The sequence below is a fragment of the Bufo bufo genome, chromosome 10 (assembly GCF_905171765.1).
Source record: "Bufo bufo chromosome 10, aBufBuf1.1, whole genome shotgun sequence".
NCBI lineage: Eukaryota > Metazoa > Chordata > Amphibia > Anura > Bufonidae > Bufo > Bufo bufo.
This window is the reverse complement of record NC_053398.1, coordinates 143,536,459-143,563,117: the sequence shown is the minus strand read 5'-3', so window position 1 is coordinate 143,563,117 and position 26,659 is coordinate 143,536,459. Positions and strand designations below refer to the sequence as shown.

Below are 26,659 nucleotides of genomic sequence, written 5' to 3'. Positions count from 1 at the left end.
TGAAGGTACCGAAAAAACAAAGAATGGGGAATCTCAAATTTCTCCTGTAGTTGTTGCAAAGTTCGTAATACGCCCTCTTCATACAGCTCAGCTAATGTCAACACTCCGCATCCCTTCCATATCCCTGCACCCTCCAATGTTTCCAAGTGCGGCCACATGGGATTGTCCCAGAGCGGGATTGCATCTGGTAAATCTGCATACGAATTTAATTTGGCTGCTTTCCATATTTGGTTAGCCAGTCTATGAGCAGGAAGTAGTTTCCTGGATACTGTACTTGGGGACTCCAAGACAGGCCACAGATTAGAAAGATTAAGATATTCCCTCAACCAATATTCCGGTCCTGGTAGTTCTCCCTGTTTGACCCATGCCGCTATATATTTCAACTGGCCGGCTAAGTAATATAGAAAAAAATCGGGTAGAGCCGCTCCCCCCCTCGTCTTAGACCTCTGTAATACTTTCTGCGAGAGCTTCCTCCTAGCCTTTCCCCACACAAACGCCGTTATCAGGGAGTGCAGCCTGTCAAAGAAGGCCTTTGGTACCGGGGCGCATGCATGTGACAGGAGATACAGGCCCTTGGGGAGCAGAATCATTTTAACTAGGTTCAATCTCCCCATCACCGAAATCGGTAATGCCTTCCAAGTTTTAAATTTATCAATAAATAAGGACTCTATCGGTTCTATATTTCTCGTCACAGACACTCCAGGGTCCCTTGTGATCACGATGCCAAGATACTTAAACTGGTCCACTACCGGTAAATTATGTATACTCTCCGGCCACCCATGATCCCAAAGAGGCATAATAGCTGACTTCGTCCAGTTTATGAGCAAGCCCGAGTATGTGCCAAATTTCCCTATTACCTCAATTGCTCTGGGCAGAGTCAGCTCAGGCTCGTCCATAAACAGAAGGAGATCATCTGCATATAAGCCTATCTTCTCCTCTCTGTCTCCTCTAGAGATCCCCATGAAGGACCTGTCCTGCCTCACTCTTAATGCCAAATGTTCGATTACCACCGCAAACAAAAGGGGGGAGAGGGGGCATCCTTGTCTAGTACCTCTATGCAGAGTAAATGAATCTGACATGGTGCCATTTACTAGTATATTTGCCTTAGGTCTCTGGTACAGTATCTCCACCCATCTTATGAACCCTGGGCCAAACCCGAATTCCTTCAGGATCCGAAACAGGAAAGGCCACTCCACAGAGTCAAAGGCCTTAGCCGTGTCAAGTGATGCCATGGCCCATTCACGCCCCTCCGCCACTCCTACCTGAGCAATAACCTGAGCTCTCCTGATATTGTCAGAGGTGGTCCTCCCCGGCATGAATCCCGCCTGATCCTGGTGTACTATAGACGTTATTACTTTATTTAAACGAGAGGCTAATAATCTGGTTAGAATTTTGTAGTCTAAATTGAGCAACGAAATCGGCCTGTAAGAGCCACATACAGTTGGATCCTTGTCTGGCTTTAATATAACAACAATAGTTGCATCATATAAGGTCTCGGGCAGTTGGTGACGCTGGAATGATGCTGAGTACAGCTTAAGGAGTTGGGGGCTAAGAGTTTCACTATATCTAGAATAAACTTCAATTGGGATCCCATCCGGGCCCGGTGCTTTCCCAGTTGGTATGTCATGCATGGCTAGCTGGATTTCTTCCAGAGTTATATCCTTGTCCAGGAGGGTCACTTCCGCCTCGCTGAGCTTAGGATGTTCCACCTCTGAAATATAGTTACTTAACTCCCTCTCCGTGTAGTTAGCTGCTGTGCTGTACAGCGATTGATAAAACCGTTTGAAAGCGTCAAGTATTCTCTGCCCGGATTCCTCCAATTGTCCCTCAGGGTTCAGAATTCGAAGTACCGGGGGGGACGACTGGTTGGCTCTAGCAATCTGAGCTAAAAGCTTACCCGCTCTATCACCAGATTCAAATGACTGTTGCTTCATAAAGAACATTTTGCGTTCACTTTTCTCCTTAAGATGCATCATATACTCCCTTCCTCTAGTCATCCACTCTATCCTATTCCCTTCTGTGGGGTCCGAACAAAACAATACCTCCGCCTCCCTACATTTATTATGCAATTCTACTTCCTGGCGGGACGTGTCCTTTTTTACATAGGATATTGAGGACTTCAGACATCCCCTCAGGAAGGCCTTCAGGGTGTCCCACAATAACAATTCCTCTGTTTCATCTCCCTGCACATCCAGGAATACTCTCAGCTGATCGGGGATTCTATCATTTTTTGTCAATAAAGAGAGCCAGAAGGGATGTATTCTCATCTTCCCCCCTCTAGATGCAATCCCGGGAGTGTCAAAACGTGCCACAACTGCAGCATGATCTGAGGGTCCCCGCGACTCATAGTTAATTGCAATCAAGTCCGTATAACTAGCAGCATTTCCCAGGACATAGTCAATTCTCGAGAGTGCCCCCCTAGCGGGAGTGAAACAGGAGTATTCCCTCAACTGCGGGTTTCTAATCCTCCACATATCTATCCATCCCATTTCTGCAGCAATTCTAAACAGAGTGGTCGTCGAGTGGACCCCAGTCTCTCTCCCTTCAGGCGGTCTAAATCTATCTACCTCTTCCTGCATTACCATATTAAAGTCTCCCATGCAAATCAGCCGGGCTGAGGGATATTGCGCCGCAAACCCCAGGATAACATGAAGGAGTGAAATACTCGCCGGGGGGGGATTATATATGTTAATTATTACATACGGGATGTGGTCAATAAAGCCATACGCCAGTATATATTGTCCCTCCGGATCAGCAACTGACTGCTGCGGTTCCCACAGGAGGCCCTTGCGCACTAATATAGCCGCGCCTCTAGAATTTGATGAGCCATATGACTGAAGTGACCACTGAACCCATTGTTTTACAATTCTGTGCCCCGTGTCAGCCGTCAGATGAGTCTCTTGAAGTCCCAGAATGTGAGGGCTATAGCGTCGTATATGCGAGAACACCGCTATCCTTTTGTTCGGATTTCCAAGTCCCCTCACATTCCAGGACATCACTACTAGAGGTCCCATAGTACAATCTTAAAGTTATCCTTCCAGTAGTACAGGATGTCATCCGGCCCTTGTGGAGTAACCTCACCCATTTTAATAGTTCGCCCCCCTCCCACACTACTGATGCATAATTGATGTGACCATGCTTTCAACAACTTACCAAACATATAACATAACAGGTAAACTTCTAATACCTCTGAGCAAACATCCAGTGCATGCATCATAGTATTAACTAGGTGACAATCTATATTCGGAGACCAGTGCGGGGTGAAGATGTTATGCCCGCACAGGTAGCCGAGCATTCCCTGGTCAATGTGAGTTTCATAGCTGCAGGTACATCTAAGCCTCAATAGGTGCAGACACTCATATTCAGACAGCCTGTGAATCAACATCTACAGTAGGACTATAACCATGCTTACAATGATCTGCTATCTGAAAGAGCACCATATTGCATTCAAGTAATGCATATTGCATTCAGGTAAAGCTAAATATTGCACCATATAATAAGGATAAACCACTCAGTGACAAGGCCTCTATAAAGTGCCTTTTCAGAACTCAGTAATACTTGCAACTCAGTCCCAGTGTTTCAGATCAGTGCATTCTTGGACGTCTAGCAACCCAGTCCTCAGCCTCCTTTGGGTCGGTGAAAAATATCGGCCGTTCGCCATCCACTACGCGTAGTCGCGCTGGGTAGGCCATCGAGTATTGCAAATTTAATTCCCTGAGGCGTCTCTTGACCAAGACGAAGGTGGCCCTCTTTTTCTGCAAATCCGCGGAGAAGTCCGGAAAAAGTGACACGTTGGTGTTTTCGTGCATCAATACACCTTTGCTCCTTGCTTGGCTAAGAATTAAATCTCGATCCTTCCAATTTAATAGACGGGCGAGCAGGGGCCTTGGCGGTGCGCCTGGAGGTGGTGGTCTGGCCGGTACTCTGTGCGCCCTTTCAACTGCATAGGCCGCTGAGAATGTGGCTGTAGGGAACTGGGCCTTAAACCAAAGCTCCAAAAAGCTGGCAGGATCTCTCCCCTCCGCTCTCTCTGGCATCCCCAGGATTCTTACATTATTGCGTCGGGCCCGGTTCTCCAGGTCGTCGCATTTCTGCCTCCATAATCCAACGGCTCTTTCCACCTCCGTCAGCCTCGAATCTAGCGGCCTGGTGTAATCCTCCAGCTCCGACACCCGATCTTCAGTGTGTTTAACTCTTTCCCTCAGCTGTTGCACGTCTTGCCTCAACAGGCCCAGGTCGACACGCACCTCCTCAATTTTGCAGGTAAGGGAGGATTGGCAGGAGGAGATCGCTGTGAGGAGCTGCTCTGAGACCGCTTTCAGCGTTATCTCCGGTTCTCCAGCCTCATCAGTTTCTATCTGCTGCGCGGCCTGTCCGCGCGTCACCGCTGCACGTGGAGTGGCGGGAGCCGCGGCGCCATGTTGGTTTTCCTGGCGGGCATATTCTTTAAGTTTGTCGGCCGCGGTCTGCGCCTTGCTGGGACCCATATCTTGGTTCCTGGGTTTCCTCCGTCTCCTCTGCACTTGCCACTCTGAGTCTGAGGAATGCAGCTTGGCAGGATTAGTCAGGATTGATACCAGGGACCGGAGCCGCTCTCAAGTGCGTGCGGTCATGCCGGCAGTTAGCCACGCCCTTAATTCTTTATTTTGCAATAGAAAGCTCCAGTGCATCGAGGGCCGTGGCCTGCATTGGAAAGCTGAGGTCCCAGGCCCCACCCCTTGGTGCATTTAAACACTCATTTGCGTAAAAGATAAAAAAACAAAAGTTTTAGTTTTTTTGAGCACTGCAACCAGTTTGCACAAGACAGGTATTGTTTTAATCAGCTGGATCAACTCTACCGGGCAGTAATAGAGTTGGTCCTGCTGACAGGTGCTCTTCAAAATAAATTTCCACTGCAATGCATAACTTCGGCGGATCAAGCGCCGAAGTGATGCAGCAATCTGCGACTTTTCCCCACTCACTCCAGGTCGACAAAAGTGGGCGTGGCTGGGAAAGGGGAGGGGCCGGCAGGGCCCGTCTCATTCATCATTTTCTATGCCTGTTTTAGGGATAGAAAATGGTCTAAATCTACGGCAGCAAGGAAGCTGGCGTTGATTTAGAGGCGGCGGCGGAACCGCCGAAGTTGTGCAGAGGCCGGCGCCTCGACATGACTTTGGCATATCCAGCCCAGGGGCTTCCTAAGACTTAATAAATGACCCCCTTTGTCTTTTATATGGGGCATTGTCCTTTGATGGTCCAGCACTTGTTCCCATAGCAGGTCACTTTTATGGTGATATTGGACCATTACTGTAAATTAGAGAGACAGATCCAGACCCTTCAGCTTCTGTAGAACTACTACTCCCAGCAGGTCGGCTAAGAGTGTGGCACGTACAAAGAAACTGAGTGTAAAGGTGCCCATGCACATTAGATTACCATCGGCCAAACCTGCTGATTTTGGTAGGAGCGGACGACCGTCTGATAGCTATGGGGGTCGCCTGATTCTGTTGGGGGAAAGAAGGGCCAGGCATTTTGGATGCCTATTCGGAACACATGCATTCTGCATCGAGCCTAGCATGCATGTGTGTGGGGGGTCGGGATGACTCGCTGTGGGCCAGACGAGTGTCTCCAGGGTGTATGGCCGCTTGGGGTTGGCATGGTGAGGGCCGGACGGTCATATTGCGCTCCTTTAGGTTGAGTATTCTCTCCATACTCCATCTCTCCAGGATTCTGGGTTGTACGCCTGCAGGGAGCCTTACTTTACACCCCGCCATCTGTATTTTTGGGTGGTCACATCATCCTTTAGGATATAAAATATTTTACAAGCTTCTTGGGGGGGAGGGGGGGGGTGGATTTCCTTCGTGTTGACATTTTGAACTGGATGCAGGAAAATAAGGAGACGGCTTCGGCATTGGGTCCCGGAAGTGGGGGCGACCTACGGAGGCATCGGCACATTTGCAGCTCGGCGTATAGACGTCCGGGTCATTGGGGGCATTTCGAGATTTCGGCAGTCGCTCACCTTCCAGCTCTAGTGTGATGGGGAGGCTAGCACCCCCACCTTGCAAGCCATGAAAGGGTTAAGCCCGGCAATGAATAGGAAATCTTTGTTCGCCCACCACCAGCCCCTCCCAATTAAAAATGGAATTGGCTTCTATGTGCCGCGAGGGGTCTGCTCTGCTCCACAAACAGCACCGATACAGCGGCTACAGAGCATTGCTGTGTGCCGGGGAGGGGGCACAGAATACCCCTCTCCACTGCCTGTGTTTATTTAACTTCAGAAACAGAGAGGTGTGTGTGAGGGGACGAGGGGGATGGGGGTTAATTCCCCCAATTTGATACACCTTGTAAAAGCGGGGGAGTCTGCTCGGAGCAGACCTACTTCCTCCAAGTCATTAGTGTCATTAGTAGAGGGGGGCGTAACGCACAATGAGCTCTGTGTGCGCGCCACTCCCGTAGAAAGAAGCCTTCATAGACACGTTAGACCCCCCCCCCAAAAAATGGCTATGCACCCCTATCATCTACATACGTGTCATCTCGCACAATTCACATGTGAATGGCATGTTGCGCGTCCCGGGGATCTCCTCAGACATTTTCCAAAAGAATGGTTTTTTTCGGGTTCAAATTTCAAAGAACGGAGCAGATGTTGGGCTAGCGGTAGAGAAGCCCACGTGGGTGGCACGCTGGCACAGTTGTTAAATCCTATGCATTGCGTCACCAGTGTCACCGAACGGATGCCAAACGGGGTCACGTCGGCACCTAGGCAGATATATATCGTCTCACGGCTGAGGGTTTGCTACAGGTGTAGACGGTGTGTACAGCAATTTTTTTTGTGTGGTAGGTAATGATATTCCATGGCGTCCAGTGCACCTTTTTTAAAATTTATTTTTGTAACTACAATGTGCGACATATGCTGCTATGTATGTAGCCCAATTCACTGGGCTAATATGCGTGTAATGATCCGCCGCGGAAATCGCATCAATAATCCACAATGCAGATTTCAGACCCATACACCAAATGAACTACTGCACAGATTTCCATGTAAACCAATGGGCTGCCTAACTATTTTTATGCACGGAAAATGTGCCGGAATTCACATTTACAAAAAAAATTAAAAACACACTGCATCCTCGTACCGTCACAAACTGTGTTGTCTCTATACCAATTTTCAGCTGCTGAATCCAAATCCATTCACTTACAGCAAGCAGATGTCTTGAAATTGGTGAGCGGCGCAAAGAGACTTCTTATACTCGTCTTAATTTTTAAAAAAAATACTTTGGCGTAAGGTGTCCAAAATTTATTAAGTTGTGCATACCTCTTAATAATGTTGGCGCATCTCTGGAGGTCCGCCAAAAACTGAAATGCAGTGTTAACTTTGTTCGGCCCCTGTCCGCGTTTTAGAAAGCGACAGACTTGGTGTAAAACAGCAAAAAGTAGCACATTTTTGCAGATATGGGGGCTTGTGCGAAATTTTGCATCTTCACGGGACTTGATATATTCCCTCCCCAAAGCGTATTAAAAAGTTGCCCTGATACCAAACATGCAGAGGACACACAAAGTCCACCCGGCTACGACGCGGTCGTACGTGTTAGATGTACGTCAGCTGAACCCGCCGATTTCGTCAGGTTTGGGCAACCATTTAATCTGTATAGGGGGGGTCTCCCAATTCTGCCCGACGGCTGATGTTGGGGAAGATGAGGCCTCATTCATGCTTCCATGATGTGACAAGATGGTCAGTGGTTCATCCGTGAAGAATCTGTGTTTGGTCCGTGTGCCACCCGTATTCCACGAACACTGCTAGGTTGACAAATAGTTTCCAGACCAGTCCAGCAACCATCCGTGGTTTTCACAGACTATAATGTGCGCAAGGGATTCCTAATCGCGTACAAAATAGGGCACGCTTCCGTGGTGTCACAATGGCACTGATTTGAGAATCCGCACATTAAAGTCAGTGGATACGTGGAGTCCATGGACTGGTTACTAACTACGAGATTCACTGACGCGTGAAACAGGCTTAGGGCTCATGCACACAACTGTATATGTATTTTGCGGTCCGCAAAAAATACGCATGGCGTCTGTGTTTAGTGGAACGGAACAGCCGGCCGCTAATAGAGCAGTCCTATCCTTGTCTGTAATGCGGATAATAATAGGACATGTTCTATTTTTTTGCAGTACGGACATACAGAAACTGAATGCACACAGAGTAATTTCCGTTTTTTTTTTTCGGCCCCATTGAAGTGAATGGTTCCACATACGGGCCATAAAAAAACGGAACGGACACAGACATGGAAACAAAATACGTTCATGTGCATGAGCCCCTAGGGATCAGTCATATTGGATTTCAGCTGCCTGATCCTTTTGCTCTCGGGGAGATAAGCTGCTGTCAAAAGTGTCTGTCGGCAGCCTTCTTCCTCTCTCCCAATCATTACAAATGCGTACTCGACCGGGCTGAGCATGAATATGTATGGGAAGGATAGCTGTCAGCCAGACCGTCTTATGTGTATTACCCTGCTCTTCTCGCAGGTTGAGGGGCAGGGGTGTCGAACGACCCTTGTAGGCCTGGGAAGCCCCTTAAAGGGAACCTGTCACCGGGATTTTGTGTATAGAGCTGAGGACATGGGTTGCTAGATGGCCGCTAGCACATCCGCAATACCCAGTCCCCATAGCTCTGTGTGCTTTTATTGTGTAAAAAAAACCGATTTGATACATATGCAAATTACCCTGAGATGAGTCCTGTATGTGAGATGAGTCAGGGACAGGACTCATCTCAGGGGACAGGTTCCCTTTAAGGAAATAATATACACAACAGATACAGTTCTGCTGAGTATGGCGACCCTATGTACATTGAGAAGACTCATGTTGGAGGTGACGGTCTGCCAGAGTATAATTCTTCTTTTCTCACTTCCAGTGAAGAATTCCCCCCTGCTGCTGAACGTACAGACCCCCACAGAGCCCCCAGGCAGCCTGGAGAGCGGAGGGGACACGGACTGGGGTAAGCCCTGTGCCGAGCCGGGATCGCCTCCTGAGGACGGTGAGTGCAGAACACGTGTGCGGCTCCTGCACAGCGCTGTGGAAATGAATCACAGCACTTGTTAATCTCCATTACCCTCTGACCGTGTCTGGTTTTTACCTTGCAGAAGCCGCAGACTCTGAGATGATATTTGAGAATGGTCACTTTGCTCTAGACAAAGTCAGGTTTGTACGCCCACTTCCACGTATATCACTGCACACATTGTACGGCCCTGTATACATCTCTGTATCAGAATGACCGCATTGTGCCGGCTTGTATAAACAGCAGCAGCAGCGTTGAATACTTCTTCCTTCTTCGGCTGTTGGCCTAGCGCCTGTTTAACCGCTTCAGCTCCACATTTGCTTTGCTGGTTCCATTCACTGACAGGAGGCAGAGGGCAGAGATCTTGAAATGGGACAGGAACTGATGCACAGAGGGTTAATCTTAAACCAGAGAATTTTTATAAGGATTGTCTGGGCTGGAGCACTTTGCACATATTGCAGTCTCGGTGGTAGGTACATGCTGCAGTATGTTCTTAACAAGGGGGAAGTTCTGTCCTGAAGGAAAGTAGCTCCCTCCGCTGGCTTACTGCCGGATTCACTCTATGCATGATGCTGGGCAGCTGCTTTCCTACAGTGAAGGTGGTTGCTTGCCTGGGAGGTTGCAGTATGCTCACGTTCATGTGATGATAGGATACAGTGCGATACGGTACACTTTATTGTCAAGTAAAGTTCCGTAATTTGCCACCCATTGGTCTGGAAACCCCTCTAAGGCCTCTTTCACACGGGCGTTGCGGGAAAAGGTGCGGGTGCGTTGCAGGAATATGCGCGATTTTTCCGCGCGAGTTCAAAACATTGTAATGCGTTTTAAACGCGCGTGAGCAAAATCTGCATATTTGGTACCCAAACCCGAACTTCTTCACAGAAGTTCGGGCTTGGGATCGGTGTTCTGTAGATTGTATTATTTCCCCTTATAACATGGTCTGAATACAGAATGCAAAGTACAATAGCGCTGGAGGGGTTAAAAAATAAATAAAAAATAATTTAACTCACCTTAATCCACTTGATCGCGCAGCCCGGCTTCTCTTCTGTCTTCTTTGCTGTGTGCAGGAAAAGGACCTGTGGTGATGTCACTCCGGTCATCACATGGTCCGTCACATAATCGTTTACCATGGTGATGGATCATGTGATGACCGGAGTGACGTCACCACAGGTCCTTTTCCTGCACACAGCAAAGAAGACAGAAGAGATGCCGGCTGCGCGATCAAGTGGATTAAGGTGAGTTAAATTATTATTATTTATTTTTTAACCCCTCCAGCCCTATTGTACTATGCATTCTGTATTCAGAATGCTATTATTTTCCCTTATAACCATGTTATAAGGGAAAATAATAATGATCGGGTCTCCATGCCGATCGTCTCCTAGCAACCATGCGTGAAAATCGCACCGCATCCGCACTTGCTTGCGGATGCTTGCGATTTTCACGCAGCCTCATTCACTTTTATGGGGCCTGTGTTGCGTGGAAAACGCACAAAGAGGAGCATGCTGCGATTTTCACGCAACGCACAAGTAATGCGTGAAAATCACCGCTCGTGTGCACAGCCCCATAGAAATGAATGGGTCGGGATTCAGTGCGGGTGCAATGTGTTCACATCACGCATCGCACCCGCGCGGGAATACTCGCCCGTGTGAAAGGGGCCTTAGTCATTGTGCAACACTCTGGATGTTAAAGACAGTCCGTCCATCCGTATTGCTGCCAGAAACCCCCTCCCCGATTTACTGAACCAAACTCAGATTATCATAGGAATCCCCCCCCCCCCCTCCCCGCACAGACACACATGTTACATCTGTGAGGCTATGGCTGGTATGTGAATGGAGATGCCACAGACGTCTGCTCCAAACGGGTCCTTGGACACTTTGGAGCGTGACGGATGCCAAGAGAGAATTTTTTCTCTCCACGTTTGCCGGGCCGGTCTAAAGCTCTTTTTCAGACTGCGTCATGCAGCGCCCTTTTTGAGGTTTCCCGTCAGGAGGATTTACCAATGGGAACCTTGCAATTATCCATTCAACAGATGCCACTGATTGGCACCCATGGGCGCCCATGTTAAAAAATAAATAAATGCTGTGTGGTGTATATTGGATGCCTCTGTATAGAAAACTGCAGCAGATTAAAAAAAAAATGATATCCCTGATGGACAACCAGGGGTGCACCACCAATGAGGCCAGGTGAGGCAATCGGCTCGGGCAGCAGCGGAAGGGCCGTGGGCAATGAGCGCTTTCATTGTGGCAAAGGGGTTAAGTTAAGAAATTTGCATTGGGGGGGGGGGGGGGCCTTTTCAGTTTTCGTCTCAGGCAGCAGAACGGCTAGGTGGACCCCTGTGGACAACGCCCCACCAGAACCCAAAACTCTTCTGGCCTCAGGCACCAGGTGAAGGGTTGCCCGTGAGTCCATATAATGTATGTGCCAGGAGCTTTTCCAGTGCATATGGTAAATTTACAGAGTGAGCGAACCCTAAGCCATTTACCTTTCTATACATCCTTCCCAGTGCAAAAAAATAGTACATTACACCATATACCTATATACACGGGTAGCTTCTGGGCGATGTAGAGTGTATTAAAAAAGTATTCGTACCTCTTGAACTTTTCCACATTTTTTCACCTTACACCCACACACTTGATTGATTTTATTGGTATTTTTACCCACAGGTGGACTCTATTTACTAGCTAGGTGACTTTTGAAGGATCTTATTTAGGGGTATCCGAGTACAGGGGGCTGAATACAAATGCACATCACACTTGTTAAAAATTTTGGAAACCATGTATCATTTTCTTTTCACTTCACACAGTCTTGTACTTTGTGTTGGTCGATCACGTAAAATCACAATAAAACACATTTACGTGAAAAAATTTGGAAAAATTCAAGGGGTATGAATACTTTTTCCAGGCACTGTATGTGACTGTATCGCATACATTTGCATACTTTTGGACAAACGTAAAGCTCATATGGATACTGTAATGCAGCCACAGGACGGACATGTGAATCCCGCCTTATGCAGGACGACACTCCACTACTACGACGAGGCAAATAATGTTTTTTTTCCCCTCTGTAGAATGAATAGTCTTTACGTAATGTACTGGAAACCCAGCTTTCTCATTTTTTCCTAGTGAGCATGGCCTTGCTTTCTTTTCTTGGGCCTGAACAGATCTTTATATTTAATTTATAAAAATGCCATCACTTTTTCCATTGCACCTCCAGTAATTTGATCTATTTTATTTTCGTCTGCTCCTTGTCTCCGGGAGATGTGGCTCGGCCTCGTGTGTTGTCCTTTACTTCACACTGCCCTGTAGAATGTCTCATAGGGTTGTATCTATGAGGCGCTTCTGATGGGGTCATTGTTTCTTTCACCTACTTACTAAAAATTTGCTGAGAATCCACACAGGAGCTGATCCATGGGTATATGCTCCCGGTAGCTTTGGTGTGTGTCTTGAATATTTTAGGATATTTCCCATTGAAACCTTAAAGGGATTGACCTGTCGTCGGGATAGGCCATCTTTTATCTGATCGGCGGGGGTCTGACCCCCTCCGATCAGCTGTTGTGCAGTCATTCCGGCCCCAGAAGTCGCCCATCGCGCGGTGGATGGAGTTGGTTGCTGCAGCGCTGCTCCCATTGAGAGTGAACAACCCCTTTAGAGAATCAAAGTTTTGTGACATGCCCTCGATTGAAGTGGAAAACCAAAACGGGGCTTCTTTTTGGTGCATTTGCTTCATAAATAGGTCTAAAATGTGATGCAACGTTGCACAGCAGAAATGCATCAGATTTTGGTGCATTTCATAACAAAGTCTGGGCGCAGTGACGTTAGTAAATTTGCCGCACTGTAAATTTTGGCTGAAACGTAAGAATGATTTTTGGTTAAACCTAGTTGTGTCCCATGATTGTCGTCAGCTGACCAGCAGGGTGTTCATTCACAGGTCAGAGAAAAGGGTTAAAAAATATATATATATATACCGCAGAATACACGTCAGCAGAGCAAGCACTGTGCAGATATTGAGCCAGCAATGAATGCTGGCAGATTGCAGCTCTGAAGGGAGAAGAATTGTGGTCGCAGCTATAATGCAGGCTTTATCTTTTGTTTATTCTGAATGTGAAGCTATTTTGTCTTTTTTGGTTCTGTTATGTCGTGTTATTCATTTGTTTTGGATGATATTTATTACATAGAGACTACAGCTCTCAGCAAACTACAGAAAACGATTCTGGACAGCCCGTTAAAAGCCAGACGGACACAAACGAGGTCACTGTGATTGGTAAGTGTTAGAATAAGTGCAAAAACAACTTGGGCAGATTATTATTTATCGTCATTGTACCAGCGGCCATCGAAGCTCCCTCCCGTCATAGGTCAGTAGCGTGATTCTGTTGTCCTGGATCAGGGGAGGTATAATGTACTATCCCTTTAGTCCAGACTGTTTATCTCAAAGACGATTGTCTAGACTGGATACAATTGTAGCAATTGGAAAGTGTATTAAAATGCCCGTACACATTAAAGGGGTCCTCTCACTTCAGCAAATAACTTTCTCTACATGATGAATGCTAATACAAGGCACTTCCTAATGTATTGTTATTCTCCATATTGCCTCCTTTGCTGTCTGTGTTCTTATACACGGCTCATTTCCATGGTTATGACCACCCTGCAATCCAGCTTTGGTGGTCGTGCTTGCACACTATAGGAAAAAGCACTAGCCTATGCACACTCCCACGGTCCCGGCAACCAGAGAGGCCAGTACTTTTTCCTATAGTGTGCAATTACGACCACTGCTGCAGGATGGTCGTAACCATGGAAACAAGCAGTATATAATGTGATGGAAAAATTAATCCAGCCAGTAAAGAAAGCATTAGTAAATGGTTTCTATCAACTTTCTCTACATGATTAAATTCCACTTGCTGAAGTGAAACAACCCCTTTTAAATAAAGGGGTTGTGCAGTCAGTTCATAATGATGACCGATCCTCAGGACGGGACGCCAACCCTAGGACACGTGCACCACCACGTAACATCCGTAGTGCCGACCTGACAAATATTATATACTATCCTCAGGATAGGTCATCAATATCTGATCTCCCGGCACCCCCGACGATTATCTGTTTGAAGATGAGGCTGCGCGCATGCGAGCGCTACTTCCTCTTCAAAATTACACTGCGCGGTGTAATTAAAAGTGCTCATCCCATTCAAGTGAATGGAGCAAGCACTTGTGATTACACTGCACCTCTGAGACCAAGCGCATTGTAATCTTGAAGAGGGCCGCAGGACGCCTTTAAGGTTGGCTAAACCTGCTGATTGTGGCAGGATCGGGGGCAAACAACTAATATGTAATGGGGGGTCTCAACTTTCCCCCTACAGATGATGTTGCCAAAAGGAAGTTCAGACATGTTGAATTTCAAGGTCCACTCCTGCTACTTTCACACTTGCGTTTGGGGTTCCGCTTGTGAGATCCGTTTGAGGGCTCTCACAAGAGGCCCCGAACTGATCCGTTCATCCCCAATGCATTCTGAATGGATAAGGATCCGCTCAGAATGCATCAGTTTGGCTCCGTTCTGCCTCCATTCCGCTCTGGAGGCGAACACCAAAACGCAGCTTGCAGCGTTTTAGTGTCCGCCTGGCCGTGCGGAGCCAAACGGATCCGTCCTGACTTACAATGCAAGTCAATGGGGACGGATCCGTTTGACGTTGACACAATATGGTGCAATTGCAAACGGATCCGTCCCCCATTGACTTTCAATGTAAAGTCAGGAGTCCCTATTAATATACCATCGGATCAGAGTTTTCTCCAATCCAATGGTATATTTTAACTTGACGCGTCCCCATCACCATGGGAACGCCTCTATGTTAGAATATACCATCGGATTTGAGTTAGATCGTGAAAACTCAGATCCGACAGTATATTCTAACACAGAGGCGTTCCCATAGTGATGGGGACGCTTCAAGTTAGAATATACTAAGAACTGTGGACATAACTGCCCCCTGCTGCCTGGCAGCACCTGATCTCTTACAGGGGGCTGTGATCCGCACAATTAACTCCTCAGGTACCGCACCTGAGGGGTTAATTGTGCGTATCATAGCCCCCTGTAAGAGATCAGGTGCTGCCAGGGAGCAGACCCCCCTCCCTCCCCAGTATTAAATTCATTGGTGGCCAGTGCGGCCCCCCTCCCTCCCCAATATAAAATTCATTGGTGGCCAGTGCTGCCCCCCCTTCCTCCCCAGTATTAAATTCATTGGTTGCCAGTGCGGCCCCCCCTTCCTCCCCAGTATTAAATTCATTGGTGGCCAGTGCGGCCCCCCCTTCCTCCCCAGTACTAAATTCATTGCTGGCCAGTGCGGCCCCCCTCCCTCCCTCCCTCCCTCCCCAGTATTAAATTCATTGGTGGCCAGTGCGGCCCCCCCCTCTTTCCCCCCCCCCCCCTAATTAAAATCACCCCCCCCCCCCCCATTATTGGTGGCAGCCGAGAGTTCCGATCGGAGTCCCAGTTTAATCGCTGGGGCTCCGATCGGTTACCATGGCAGCTAAGACGCTATTGCAGTCTTGGCTGCCATGGTTACATAGCAATTTTAGAAGCATTATACTTACCTGAGCTGTCTGTGGCCGGCCGGTCGCTCCTGCTACTGGTAATTGAAAGGTCTGTTCGGCGCATTGCTTATAGCACAGACCTGTCACTTACCAGTAGGAGGAGCGACCGGCCGGCCACAGACAGCGCAGGTAAGTATAATGCTTCTAAAATTGCTAAGTAACCATGGCAACCAGAACTGCAGTAGCGTCTTGGCTGCCATGGTAACCGATCGGAGCTCCAAGCCCCAGCGATTAAACTGGGACTCCGATCGGAACTCTCCGCTGCCACCAATGATGGGGGGGGATTTTAATTAGGGTGCGGCACCAGAGGGGTTAATTGTGCGGATCACAGCCCCCTGTAAGAGATCGGGGGGCAGTTATGTCCACAGTTCTTAGTATATTCTAACTTGAAGCGTCCCCATCACGATGGGAACGCCTCTGTGTTAGAATATACTGTCGGATCTAAGTTTTCACAATGTGAAAACTCAGATCTGAAAAAGCTGTTTATGCAGACGGATCCGTTCTGAACGGATGCAAGCGTTTGCATTATAGGTGCAGATCCATCTGTGCAGATACCTGACGGATCCGCACCGAACGCAAGTGTGAAAGTAGCGTTTTAAAAAGAGATAAGCTACTGCCGGTGATGTCTTCACCTTGAAAACATGCATGCGTGGCCAAACCAAGTGTGCATGTGTGTGGTGCAGTCCTGGAGAATAGCTGTCCACCAAGTGAGCATTCAGACCACAGCTATTGAAGGTGTATGTGCTTTTTCAGCCTCTAGCTCCAAACAAGAAAGTTGCTCTCACTAAAGTAGCCCCCCCACCCTCCCACGGATCTGATTTTGTAAATCTGCATGTAATTTGTAATTTTTCTTTTCTCCATCTTCACAGCGAATGGCGATCATGACCACACGTCTGGGTCAAATCCTGTGACCTCTGTAGGAAGCACCTTGACCAGCAGCGTCTCCAGTTCATCACCTTCCCCTGGCTTAGGGTTACCACCCGGGGCGAACGTAGAAACATCCGAGACCAGCTCATTGCTGTCTAATGCTGCCACCCCATCGTCAGACGGCTTGCCATCTGGGTAAGTGGGATGCACAGGATAGTCATTTTTTGTACAGGAGTGGTGTGTACAGGAGACTGCAGTGGAGTCCAAGCAGCCATGAATGCTTCATTATGTATTTGCCTGAAAGACCTTCTTTCTCCTGACACAGTGCCGGCCTGTTTGTGTACATAGGACAATCCCGTCCAGTCACACGCACCTCACTAGAGATGGGGGAGCTTTGTCCGCTCTCAAGTCCTAAACATCTCCACCCCTCTACATGCCACCGTCCATGTTTTACGGTCATGCATACCATTAATGCCCAGATACCCGCTGCGTTGGGACTTGCCATGTAGCTTCAACATAAGCATGAGACATACTACTGAATATATTACAAGGCTAACCTCCGGGTTAACTAGTTCCCTGCTAGGGACTCTTAAAGCAAATCAGGAATATTCTGCATAGCACGGAAGATCACGTACTGTATGAAGAAACTGTGTCCTGTTGATTGAGGTTTCCAGACCCGCAAAAATGACTTTGTTATAATTACCTTCATAGGCCATCACTTTATCATCATTGGGGGTCCAGCTTCTAAAACCAATGATCCGGAGAACGTTTGAGCGCTGCGTTGCTTTCATTGTTATTCCCCGGCCGCCCACTGTACAGTGAATTGCAGTGCAGCCTCGTTCTAGTGAATTGGCGCAGCTGCAGTTTCTAGCACAGCTGCGCGGGGGTGGTAGTGAAAAACGTGGACCAGCGTGTGACACCTTCATTCTCAGGACCCAGAAGTGAGCTAACCACCATTCATAAAATGGTGGCATATCCTAGCTAAAGTGTGCCATCACTTTATAAGATTGGAATACCCCTTTAACATTTCCACATCGGGGCTCCCCCCCCCTCCCCACCACTCTTCTGCACCAGGTCCTGCACATGGTCCGATTCACTTAAATGGGGCCGTGCTGCAGTCCTTTGTTCTCCAGATCAGTGCGGGTCCCAGAGGTTGGATGGCCACCAGTCCTAACAATATACCATCATTTACTGAGATGGGGGTACCCCTTTAACTGTAATTTGCATATGTTTATGACTAGGCATGGTGTTTCTAAAGCAGTACTTAAAGGGGTGGTCTCGCTTTCTCTCCTCTGAATAGGTCATCGGTATCTGATTGGTGGGGGTCCGACACCTGGGACCCCCGCCGATCAGCTGTTTGAGAAGGTACCGGCTATCCTGCGAGCGCTGCGCCCTCTCTTTGCTCACCAACCACAGCGCCGTACATTGTATATCGGTTGTGCCCGGTATTGCAGCTCACTTCAATGGGGCTGAGCTGCTCCTAGGCCATGTGACCGATGAACGTGACGTCACATGGCCTAGGAAAAGCAGGGAGAAGGCCGTGGCGCTACTGCGAGATCGGCGGGGGTTCCGGGTGTTGGACCTTCACTGATCAGATACTGATGACCTACCTAGAGGATAGGGCATCAGTAAAAATATACTGGAAAACCCCTTTAACTTAGTCTACATGATAATTGGCATCTGCTGAGGTGAGACAACCCCTTTAACTAACACGGCAAGTGTTTGCTGACCACAGGGGGCGCTACTGGCAAATGCTGCATGTTTATTTACTTATGCAACAGTGACGCTGGCCCCGTCGGCTCCTCTGCCTGGATGACATATGTATGTAGATGTCTATGTTCAAATCCCGCCAGACACAACATTGCATCATACACTTCGTGTTTGCCAGATCCGCACACAACACTACCACTATTACCGCTAATAATGCTGTATAGTAATTAGAACACCATGCATTTCATGTTCTCTGCTGGGACTTGTAGTGCCATAGCAGCTACTCGTACCTTATCTCTTCTGCAGACCTCCCCATTTGGCATTATTTGGAAGGGGCGCAGCAGAGTTTTTGCTGCTCAGTGGGTCTTTGTACCATCGGTGTTTGTTTGTGTGACAGGGGCGTCAACCTGCCGCTGCTGCCTTTTGTACAGAGAAGGGTTAATTAGCGGCCCGGGAGCCCTTGTTTGTTTGGTCGGTGAGGTCAGAGGCTGGGAGCAGTGTCAGTCACAGGTAATTAGGGTTGCGCTCTCACAGGCTCTTTATGTGCTGTGTGTAAGGGCCTCTGTTCTCCGCGCACGGGCTCTTCCTGCCCCAAACTCCTGGAAAACTTTTGCATCAACTGTGAAAACCCCCTTTATGTGATCTGGGGCCCTTCTATACAGAACATAGGATGGTACAAGGGCAAATGTAGTTTACCCTCTTTCGAAATGACTCGACGTTAGCAAATAAAACAATTTTGACGTAAATATATATTATTTTTTATTTTTTTCCTAGTGCAAGGAAATGAGAAAAAGTGACGTCTGATATTTGGGCATTAAAGGGATTTTTCAGGGTACCTCATAGAGCATTTTTCTCAATAAAAAAAAAAAAATAATCAGTTGAGTTTTTTCATTCATCAGATTAGTTAAAAATCCCGTTTCGCTGTTTTTGAGAAGGCTGAGCGCCGGCCAAAGCCTTCTCCGTTACATCCTAGCTTTTATAGAGCCCAGAACTGCAAGGGACCTTTTACAAGGGCAAAATGACCGCTTGTAAACGCCTTCACACAGGCCGATAATTGCCTGAACGGACGACCGCACGAGCGATCGGATCATTCGCGCGGTTGTTCATTTACATAATTGTGGACAACACATCCCCTATTGACACAGATCAAAGCACTGATGGCGGCAAGCGAGTTTTTACATGGATACATTATTGAGCACAAGCGTTCCTTTTGGTCGATTAATGGCCCAAAAAGGGGTTAGCCATCTTTTAGGGGGTTTTGGGCAAACCCCCCCCCCCCTCCCGCTCCTGGGCACACCTGCTAAGGGAAGCATATTTGCATGGTCCCAGTTTTCAACATCCATTGCAGCAAATCGCTGGCCACAGTGTTGACCTGCTCCCCTTGCGTCATATCAGTGACACAAGGGGACCAGGTCTCCGCTGCAGCCAGCGATGGGCTGCAGTGTGGTCGAAGCAAATATTGATGGGGCCTGAAGAAGGCGGGGAGTGAAGAAACCAGGAACCAGCAGGGGAAGCAGGTAAGTATGCTTCCGTTTGCAGGTCTGCCCAGTAAGGTGGTTTGCCAACCTCCCCCTCCCCAAAAGGTGGCCAACCCCTTTAAGTGCTTCTATATAGTCAGGACACTAATAAGGTTGGGTGACAACCCACCCTAGGAGCTGTTGTTGGACCCTTGTAGTTGTCATCAAGGCTGCTCCGGTCATGGCTTTCTGGCCCATGGGGATTGGAATCCATGCTCAGATTGGTTGCTGCCCAATGGCACTACAACATAAAAAACAAGTGCGATATGCCATTCTGTTCTTGTATGGTTATGTGGTGGCACCAGGAAGGGGTTACATTTTTAAATTTGACTATCAGAGTCCCCCTCTCCTCTAAAAACATCCCTAAAAAAATAAAGCGGAGCGGTAGAAGTCAGTAGACTGAAATAATGAAATGATCTGGAGGCGGCTGCCCCTTTAAGCATCATTGTCTCATCTGGACAGGGTAGGTAAATAAAAATGTGTCAGCCCCATGAATGTTCTTGGCCAAAAGTCCTAGAACACAGACATAGACGTGTGAGATGGGCTGGGCAGAAGGTGGACGGGGACCGTGGAACACACAGACGGAAAGACTAGGTGGAATGGAAATGCAAACATTGGCTCCTCGGCAGCCATTTTTATTGCCTGTACACCGTTATACCTCTTGCTTTTGTTATGGGGGGTGCTTGTTGCTGAATGTATGCTGCAATGTGAGCGTCGTGAAGGCAGAGAGCGTCACGTCAGGGCTGCGGTGTGGGCAGAGTTCTTCTTTCTTCTGCTCACTTGGCTGCTGTTCGGCTCTCTGTCTCACACAAAGACACTCTGTCTGTCCCTCTGGCGCAGAGGCAGCGGTTTCCTCCTGCAGTTAAGAGAGGCTCCTTGGCAGCGTAATTGAAGCCTTGTGCCCTGACTATACAGAAACTGGGCAGAGCTGCTGTGCCACACGACGGCACAACCCCGGCAGCTTCCAGCGAGTGTCTCCTGTGTGCATCGAGCCCATCCTGCGACCCGCTGTGTGCACCACGTCTGTACATTAGGGCAGTACCCACCAATGCAAAGTGCGTTAACCAGACAAAGAGCTTGTAGTTTGTAGGGACATGGCGCGGATCAGATGTCTGTGCCAGGTGTACTGGATGGGATACAGGCATGGGTATGACGGCATTTCCCGTCACTGTCGCAGGCGCACACCAGGTTATGCTTATTTGAGCAATATCCCTGCCGTTTGTTTTATATGAAGTTTTGAAGTTTTATTTTGTAGGTGGCCGAATAGGTGGAATATTGAGGAAACTGGCCACGTTTTTCTGTATGAATATACATATAGCACCACAATTTACCATGGGGGTGCGTGATGGGTTTGGTCTTCCTATAACAAAGTTATAAACAATGGGTAATTCAACCTTCAAGGTTTGTGCCATGAAAAATATTCTACATTTTTTTCTAACCAGCCCCTGGATCTGAATACTTTTGTAAGTGCATGCAATTAAAAATTTTGCATAGCCACTGAGCTATTCAATAAAATGTATCTGTATAGCGCCACCTGCTTTTCCGTATTTCTTCGTCCACCTCACGAAGGTGGTCGCGCGTGCTGAATTTAAATCTTCAACTGCTACCAGCCATATTTTCTGTTGGAAGCTGTTGCAGGGAGAGGGCTGCAGCAGAAAGGCCATGCCCCCTGAGCTGTGATAGGGAGAGAGCTGCAGCAGAAAGGACATACCCTCTGAGCTGTGATAGGGAGAGAGCTGCAGCAGAAAGGACATGCCCTCTGAGCTGTGATAGGGAGAGAGCTGCAGCAGAAAGGACATGCCCTCTGAGCTGTGATAGGGAGAGAACTGCAGCAGAATGGACATACCCTCTGAGCTGTGATAGGGAGAGAGCTGCAGCAGAAAGGACATGCCCCCTGAGCTGTGATAGGGAGAGAGCTGCAGCAGAAAGGACATACCCTCTGAGCTGTGATAGGGAGAGAGCTGCAGCAGAAAGGACATGCCCCCTGAGCTGTGATAGGGAGAGAGCTGCAGCAGAAAGGACATGCCCCCTGAGCGGTGATAGGGAGAGAGAGCTGCAGCAGAAAGGACATACCCTCTGAGCTGTGATAGGGAGAGAGAGCTGCAGCAGAAAGGACATACCCTCTGAGCTGTGATAGGGAGAGAGCTGCAGCAGAAAGGACATACCCTCTGAGCTGTGATAGGGAGAGAGCTGCAGCAGAAAGGACATGCCCCCTGAGCTGTGATAGGGAGAGAGCTGCAGCAGAAAGGAGCTGCCAGCCTGAAATAAATTTAGCAGAACAGTTGGAGCAATGAATGGGAAGATCTCTGGATCCATGTGCTGTACAGGACTGGTTCTAGCTTTGTTAGAAAGAGACTGACCTGTACTGTATGATGTCTGATTTTCATTTTTTGCATCATTTATGGAAGACCCCTTTTAAACAAACACCGATCAACTTGTTGTATCGTCATTTGGCAGTTGTTAGGGGCAGATCCATGTGAAAGGACGATCAAGCCCAGCCTGATTTCTTCAATCTAGATCCTATCGCCGTCTTAGGCCACTTTCACACTAGCGGCAGCCTTCTCCGGCAGGGGAACAGCCTGTCGGATCCGTGCTACCGCTGGTCCACCGTGCCACTGGAAGTCCTCTCCGGCCCCCTTCATTATAATGAGGGAGGGCCGGAGGTCCAGCTGCAGTACGGCAAACATGCCGAGAGGCGGTCAGAATAAAAGTATAACATGTCGTAGTTTTATTCCGGCCGCCTCTCAGCATGTTTGCTGTGCTGTGACCGGACCTCCGGCCCACCCTTATTATAGTCAATGGGGCCGGAGCGGACTTCCGGCTGCACAGTCCACTAACGGTAGCATGATCCGGCAGGCTGTTCCTATGCCGGAGAAAGCTGCTGCTAGTGTGAAACTAGCCTTAAAAAATGGCTGCCTGCAGAGGCTTTGTATGAAGGCCAGTCTTGCATATTCAGCAGTTGATTTAATTTCACTCTAAATAGTTTTTTTCTGATTTAGATGGGAACAGAGACAACTGAGCAATGGCCGTGTATATTACGTGGACCATAACACGAAGACCACCACTTGGGAAAGGCCGCTACCTCCTGGGTAAGACCGACCACACCAGGACATTGTTGGCTCTCAGCCATGCTACATATAAGGGTCCATTCACATGTTCGCGGATCCGCAAAACACTGACATCGGCGATGTGCGTTCCGCATTTTGCGGACCGCACATCGCCGGCACTTAATAGAAAATGCCTAATCTTGTCCGCAATTGCGGACAAGAATAGGACATGTTCTATTTTTTTCGGGAACGGAATTCCAGATCCGGGCACCACATCGTGCGGCCCCATAGAAATGAATGGGTCCGCAATTCCATTCCGCAAAATGCGGAACAGATGTGCGGACGTGTGAACGGACCCTTAATCTCTGCTGCAGTGTTGGTTTCATACATTGACGATTACCGTATCTCTTTGTAGATGGGAGAAGAGGGTGGACAATCGAGGACGGTACTACTACGTGGACCACAACACTCGGACAACCACATGGCAGAGGCCTACTGCTGAATATGTCCGCAATTATGAGCAGTGGCAGACCCAGAGGAGCCAGCTACAGGGGGCAATGCAGCAGCTCAGCCAACGCTATCTATACCAAGTGAGGAACGGCCAGGAATACATTGCAGTAGATCAATGTGTAAAGTCCCGTTGCATTTCATGTCAAGCACCTCACCAGTGCACATTGCAGATGAACAGACTTCGTCATTGTATCAGTCATGGATCCACGATGCCAGTCTGAACAGAGCAGTAGGTTCTGCTTAGGCTTTGTTCACATGAGCTCTGTCAGACGACATCCTGGGTTTTGTCACTTTTGACGGCATAAATAGCACAGCAAGTAGTGCTAGTCTTCCCATCATAAAATTGTGGAACCTAAAAATAAATCATCACATTATAAGTCAATGGGACATGGTTACCCACCAATTAAGAATGAGCCCTCTATGGATGCGAATGGAGCAGAGGGGGGGTGCACATGTGACCACTTCTCCATTCACTTTTATACAGCGCTCGGCTTTCTCCATTGGTCCCACAGAAGTGGACTGCCCAACGATCATTTATTTATCCTCTGTCTATTGGATAGGTGATAAATGTTGTCTGTGGGTCAACCACTTGTGGTAGAGTATCTGACACTGTATTTTTCATTTCGATCCTATAAAAACAATATCTATATATCTAAGGCTACTTTCACACTGGCGTGTTGGTTTTCCGTTTGTGAGATCCGTTCAGGGCTCAGCGGTCCAAAACGGATCAGTTTTGCCCTAATGCGTTCTGAATGGAAAAGGATCCGCTCAGAATGCATCAGTTTGCCTCCGTTCCGTCTCCATTCCGCTCTGGAGGCGGCCTGCAGCGTTCTGGTGTCCGTCTGACGAAACTGATCCGTACAATGTGAGTCAATGGGGACGGATCCGTTTTCTATGACACAATTTGGCACAATAGAAAACGGATCCGTCCTCCATTGACTTTCAATGGTGTTCAAGACGGATCCGTCTTGGCTACTTTAAAGATAATACAAACGGATACGTCTGTGCAGATCCATTACGGATCCGCACCAAATGCAAGTGTGAAAGTAGCCTTATGTCTATCTATCTATTATCTATCTATGTATCTATCTAATATCTATCTATCTTTATAAATTATTATTTTCCTAAATAAACAGCAATTCGGCAGCATTATGCTGTTTCTCTGTTACTCCTCCTATAAACGTATGAATACATTGACAGCTGGGTGGCACCACTCCCATTGTGAAAGGGTTGTGTCCCTGGATACTGTCAGTGCATAGAGACACGTTCCTAACTGGTAACACCCATTTGTGAATTTATTCATAAATTTCCAGGAGGAATAACAGAGGTAAGACGCCGTCCAGAGGTCTAAGAAAAGTTGCTCCAGAATCCAGTTCTTTCTTGGAGAATAGAATTACAAGTCAGGAGAGGCGACAGGTTCCTGAATATTGACTCTTGGTTTCCCTTTAGCGCCCCCGCTGGACAAGCAAAGCCTAGCAGCCTGTCTGTGTAGAAACACGCAAATCGTTTTATATGCATAGGGATTTCCATTTTATATTCCGAGTTGCACCTCTATTCAAAAAGGGTAAATAAGGGAAACTGAAGGTCAGAGGGAAAAGGGACGTTATATGGAATTTCCCCAAAATTGGACATCCCCCTTGTATACCTTTTTTTTATCTAGGCGTCTTTTAACCCCTTAGTGACCACTAATACGCCTTTTTACTGACATAAACAGCAATAATTACATGTACCCAAAGTGGTGCATTAAAAACTATGACTTGTCCTGCAAAAAAAAATAAGACCTCATACAGGTAAATTGATAAAAAAAAATAAAAAAAAGCTAAGGGGTTATTAAGAAGTAATATCCATTCTAGCAATCGTACATTTTCTACGCAGGGTCACGGACTAAATCTGTCTCACCGACTTAACCTTATATCATCTGACAGACGTTGAAATGACGCGAATCTGACATAATATAAGGAGAAACCGCCATTTACAACATGACTTTCATTGCACTAAGAAACTTGAGGAATTGTGAATGCTGTGGAGTACCACAAGTACCAGCACATGGTGCATAAATATGTATATTTTATATCTACGCTATCTATCTAGATATAGATTTATATAGATATAGATACACACTGTGTATACCGTATATAATCCTTTTTTTTTCCTGTTTAATTGCAGTATAAAGCTTGCCGCCATATGACACGTGTTGAAAATACATGCACCATACACCTTTGCATAAAGTCCCCCCCCCAGGTTATAGAATAGCGCAACAATTGCGTGTTTCATCAGGATAAGAATACCCGCATAGACATTACATGTGTTTTCACAACTGTTCTTGTATTTCTGGGGGATCTTTTCAGGAGGTTGATACAAAACTCCTCACAGTGGAGCCTGGTCCTGATTCCCCGGGGACTTCTGAGCTGGTCAGAGGGGGAGTTATATAAACATTAGCACTCCGCACGCCCCCACCGCACCTCCCAGCAGTTTCACACCCCCCTCTTCACACACCTCCTCCTTCCCTCTAAGCATCCCCTCACTGCAGAAAAAGAAAGGTGCATTGTAAGCCAGGATCTAGGGGAAGGGGGGAGCAGCCTGTGCCTATAAGTTGCTGAATATTTCTTCAGTTTGGGCTACTCTTAAACACCGCTCTGCCAAGGGACGGGCTTGGGTTGGGAGGGGAGGAGGTGAGAGGGGCTCTGCTTGGAAAGGGGGCCAGGATCCGAGCCCAAAAAGCCGGGAAGAGCTGGGCGTTTACTGGTGGCTTGTGGGAATGATTTCATTTGAAAGGCCTGCAATATTTTCCCCTCTGGTCTGAGTGCAAGTCGTCCAGCTGGGGACGTCTGCAGAGCGCATAGCATCTCCACCATCCTGCTGACTCCGCTCCGTTACCTGTCTGCCTTCCCTCCTCACCTTGCTGTCTCTCTGTTTGCAGTCTCCAGCCAGCGCTCCGGACAATGACCCACTTGGACCTCTTCCCAATGGATGGGGTAAGTGACTACACATTGTGCGACTGGGCCGTTTGTCAGGATAACTTTCTTTTTCGTATCCACGCTGCTTTCCAGCATTGCCAATGTCAATTCAGACCTAAAGGGGAACTCCATCTTAGCAGCAGTGTTGTTGAAGCAAAAAATAGCTTGGCGCTGTGTCAGGAATGAGTCTATGGCACAGGGCATTTTCCCCACAAAGCTCTTTTCAATATGGGACAAAATTAATAAATTAGGTCGGAACTCCCCTTTAAGTGACTAGCTCTGTGGGCAATTTTCAATGTAGGACACATCGAAATAATGAATGGATTAGAGTGGAACTCCCCTGTATGGGTTCTGATAACATTTTTCCTTTCCCAACTCCAGTCAAAGGGTGTGTAGTACCAGGGGTGTGTATCGCTCCAGAGGGGGTGTAAGTGGCTTGATTTAACTTTTCA

General features: G+C 47.8%; 1 protein-coding gene across 1 annotated transcript in view; it reads left to right on the top strand.

The window, feature by feature from the left end:
• The window catches only part of WWP2 (WW domain containing E3 ubiquitin protein ligase 2), a 54,462-nt gene that overhangs the window by 11,684 nt on the left and 16,119 nt on the right, over positions 1-26,659 (top strand). Inside the window, exons 3-9 of the mRNA XM_040409614.1 lie at positions 8,882-9,004; positions 9,111-9,168; positions 13,200-13,285; positions 16,469-16,661; positions 22,693-22,782; positions 23,156-23,330; positions 26,171-26,225. Of these exons, the coding sequence (XP_040265548.1) occupies positions 8,882-9,004; positions 9,111-9,168; positions 13,200-13,285; positions 16,469-16,661; positions 22,693-22,782; positions 23,156-23,330; positions 26,171-26,225 (780 nt within the window). The remainder of the gene's footprint in view (positions 1-8,881; positions 9,005-9,110; positions 9,169-13,199; positions 13,286-16,468; positions 16,662-22,692; positions 22,783-23,155; positions 23,331-26,170; positions 26,226-26,659) is intronic.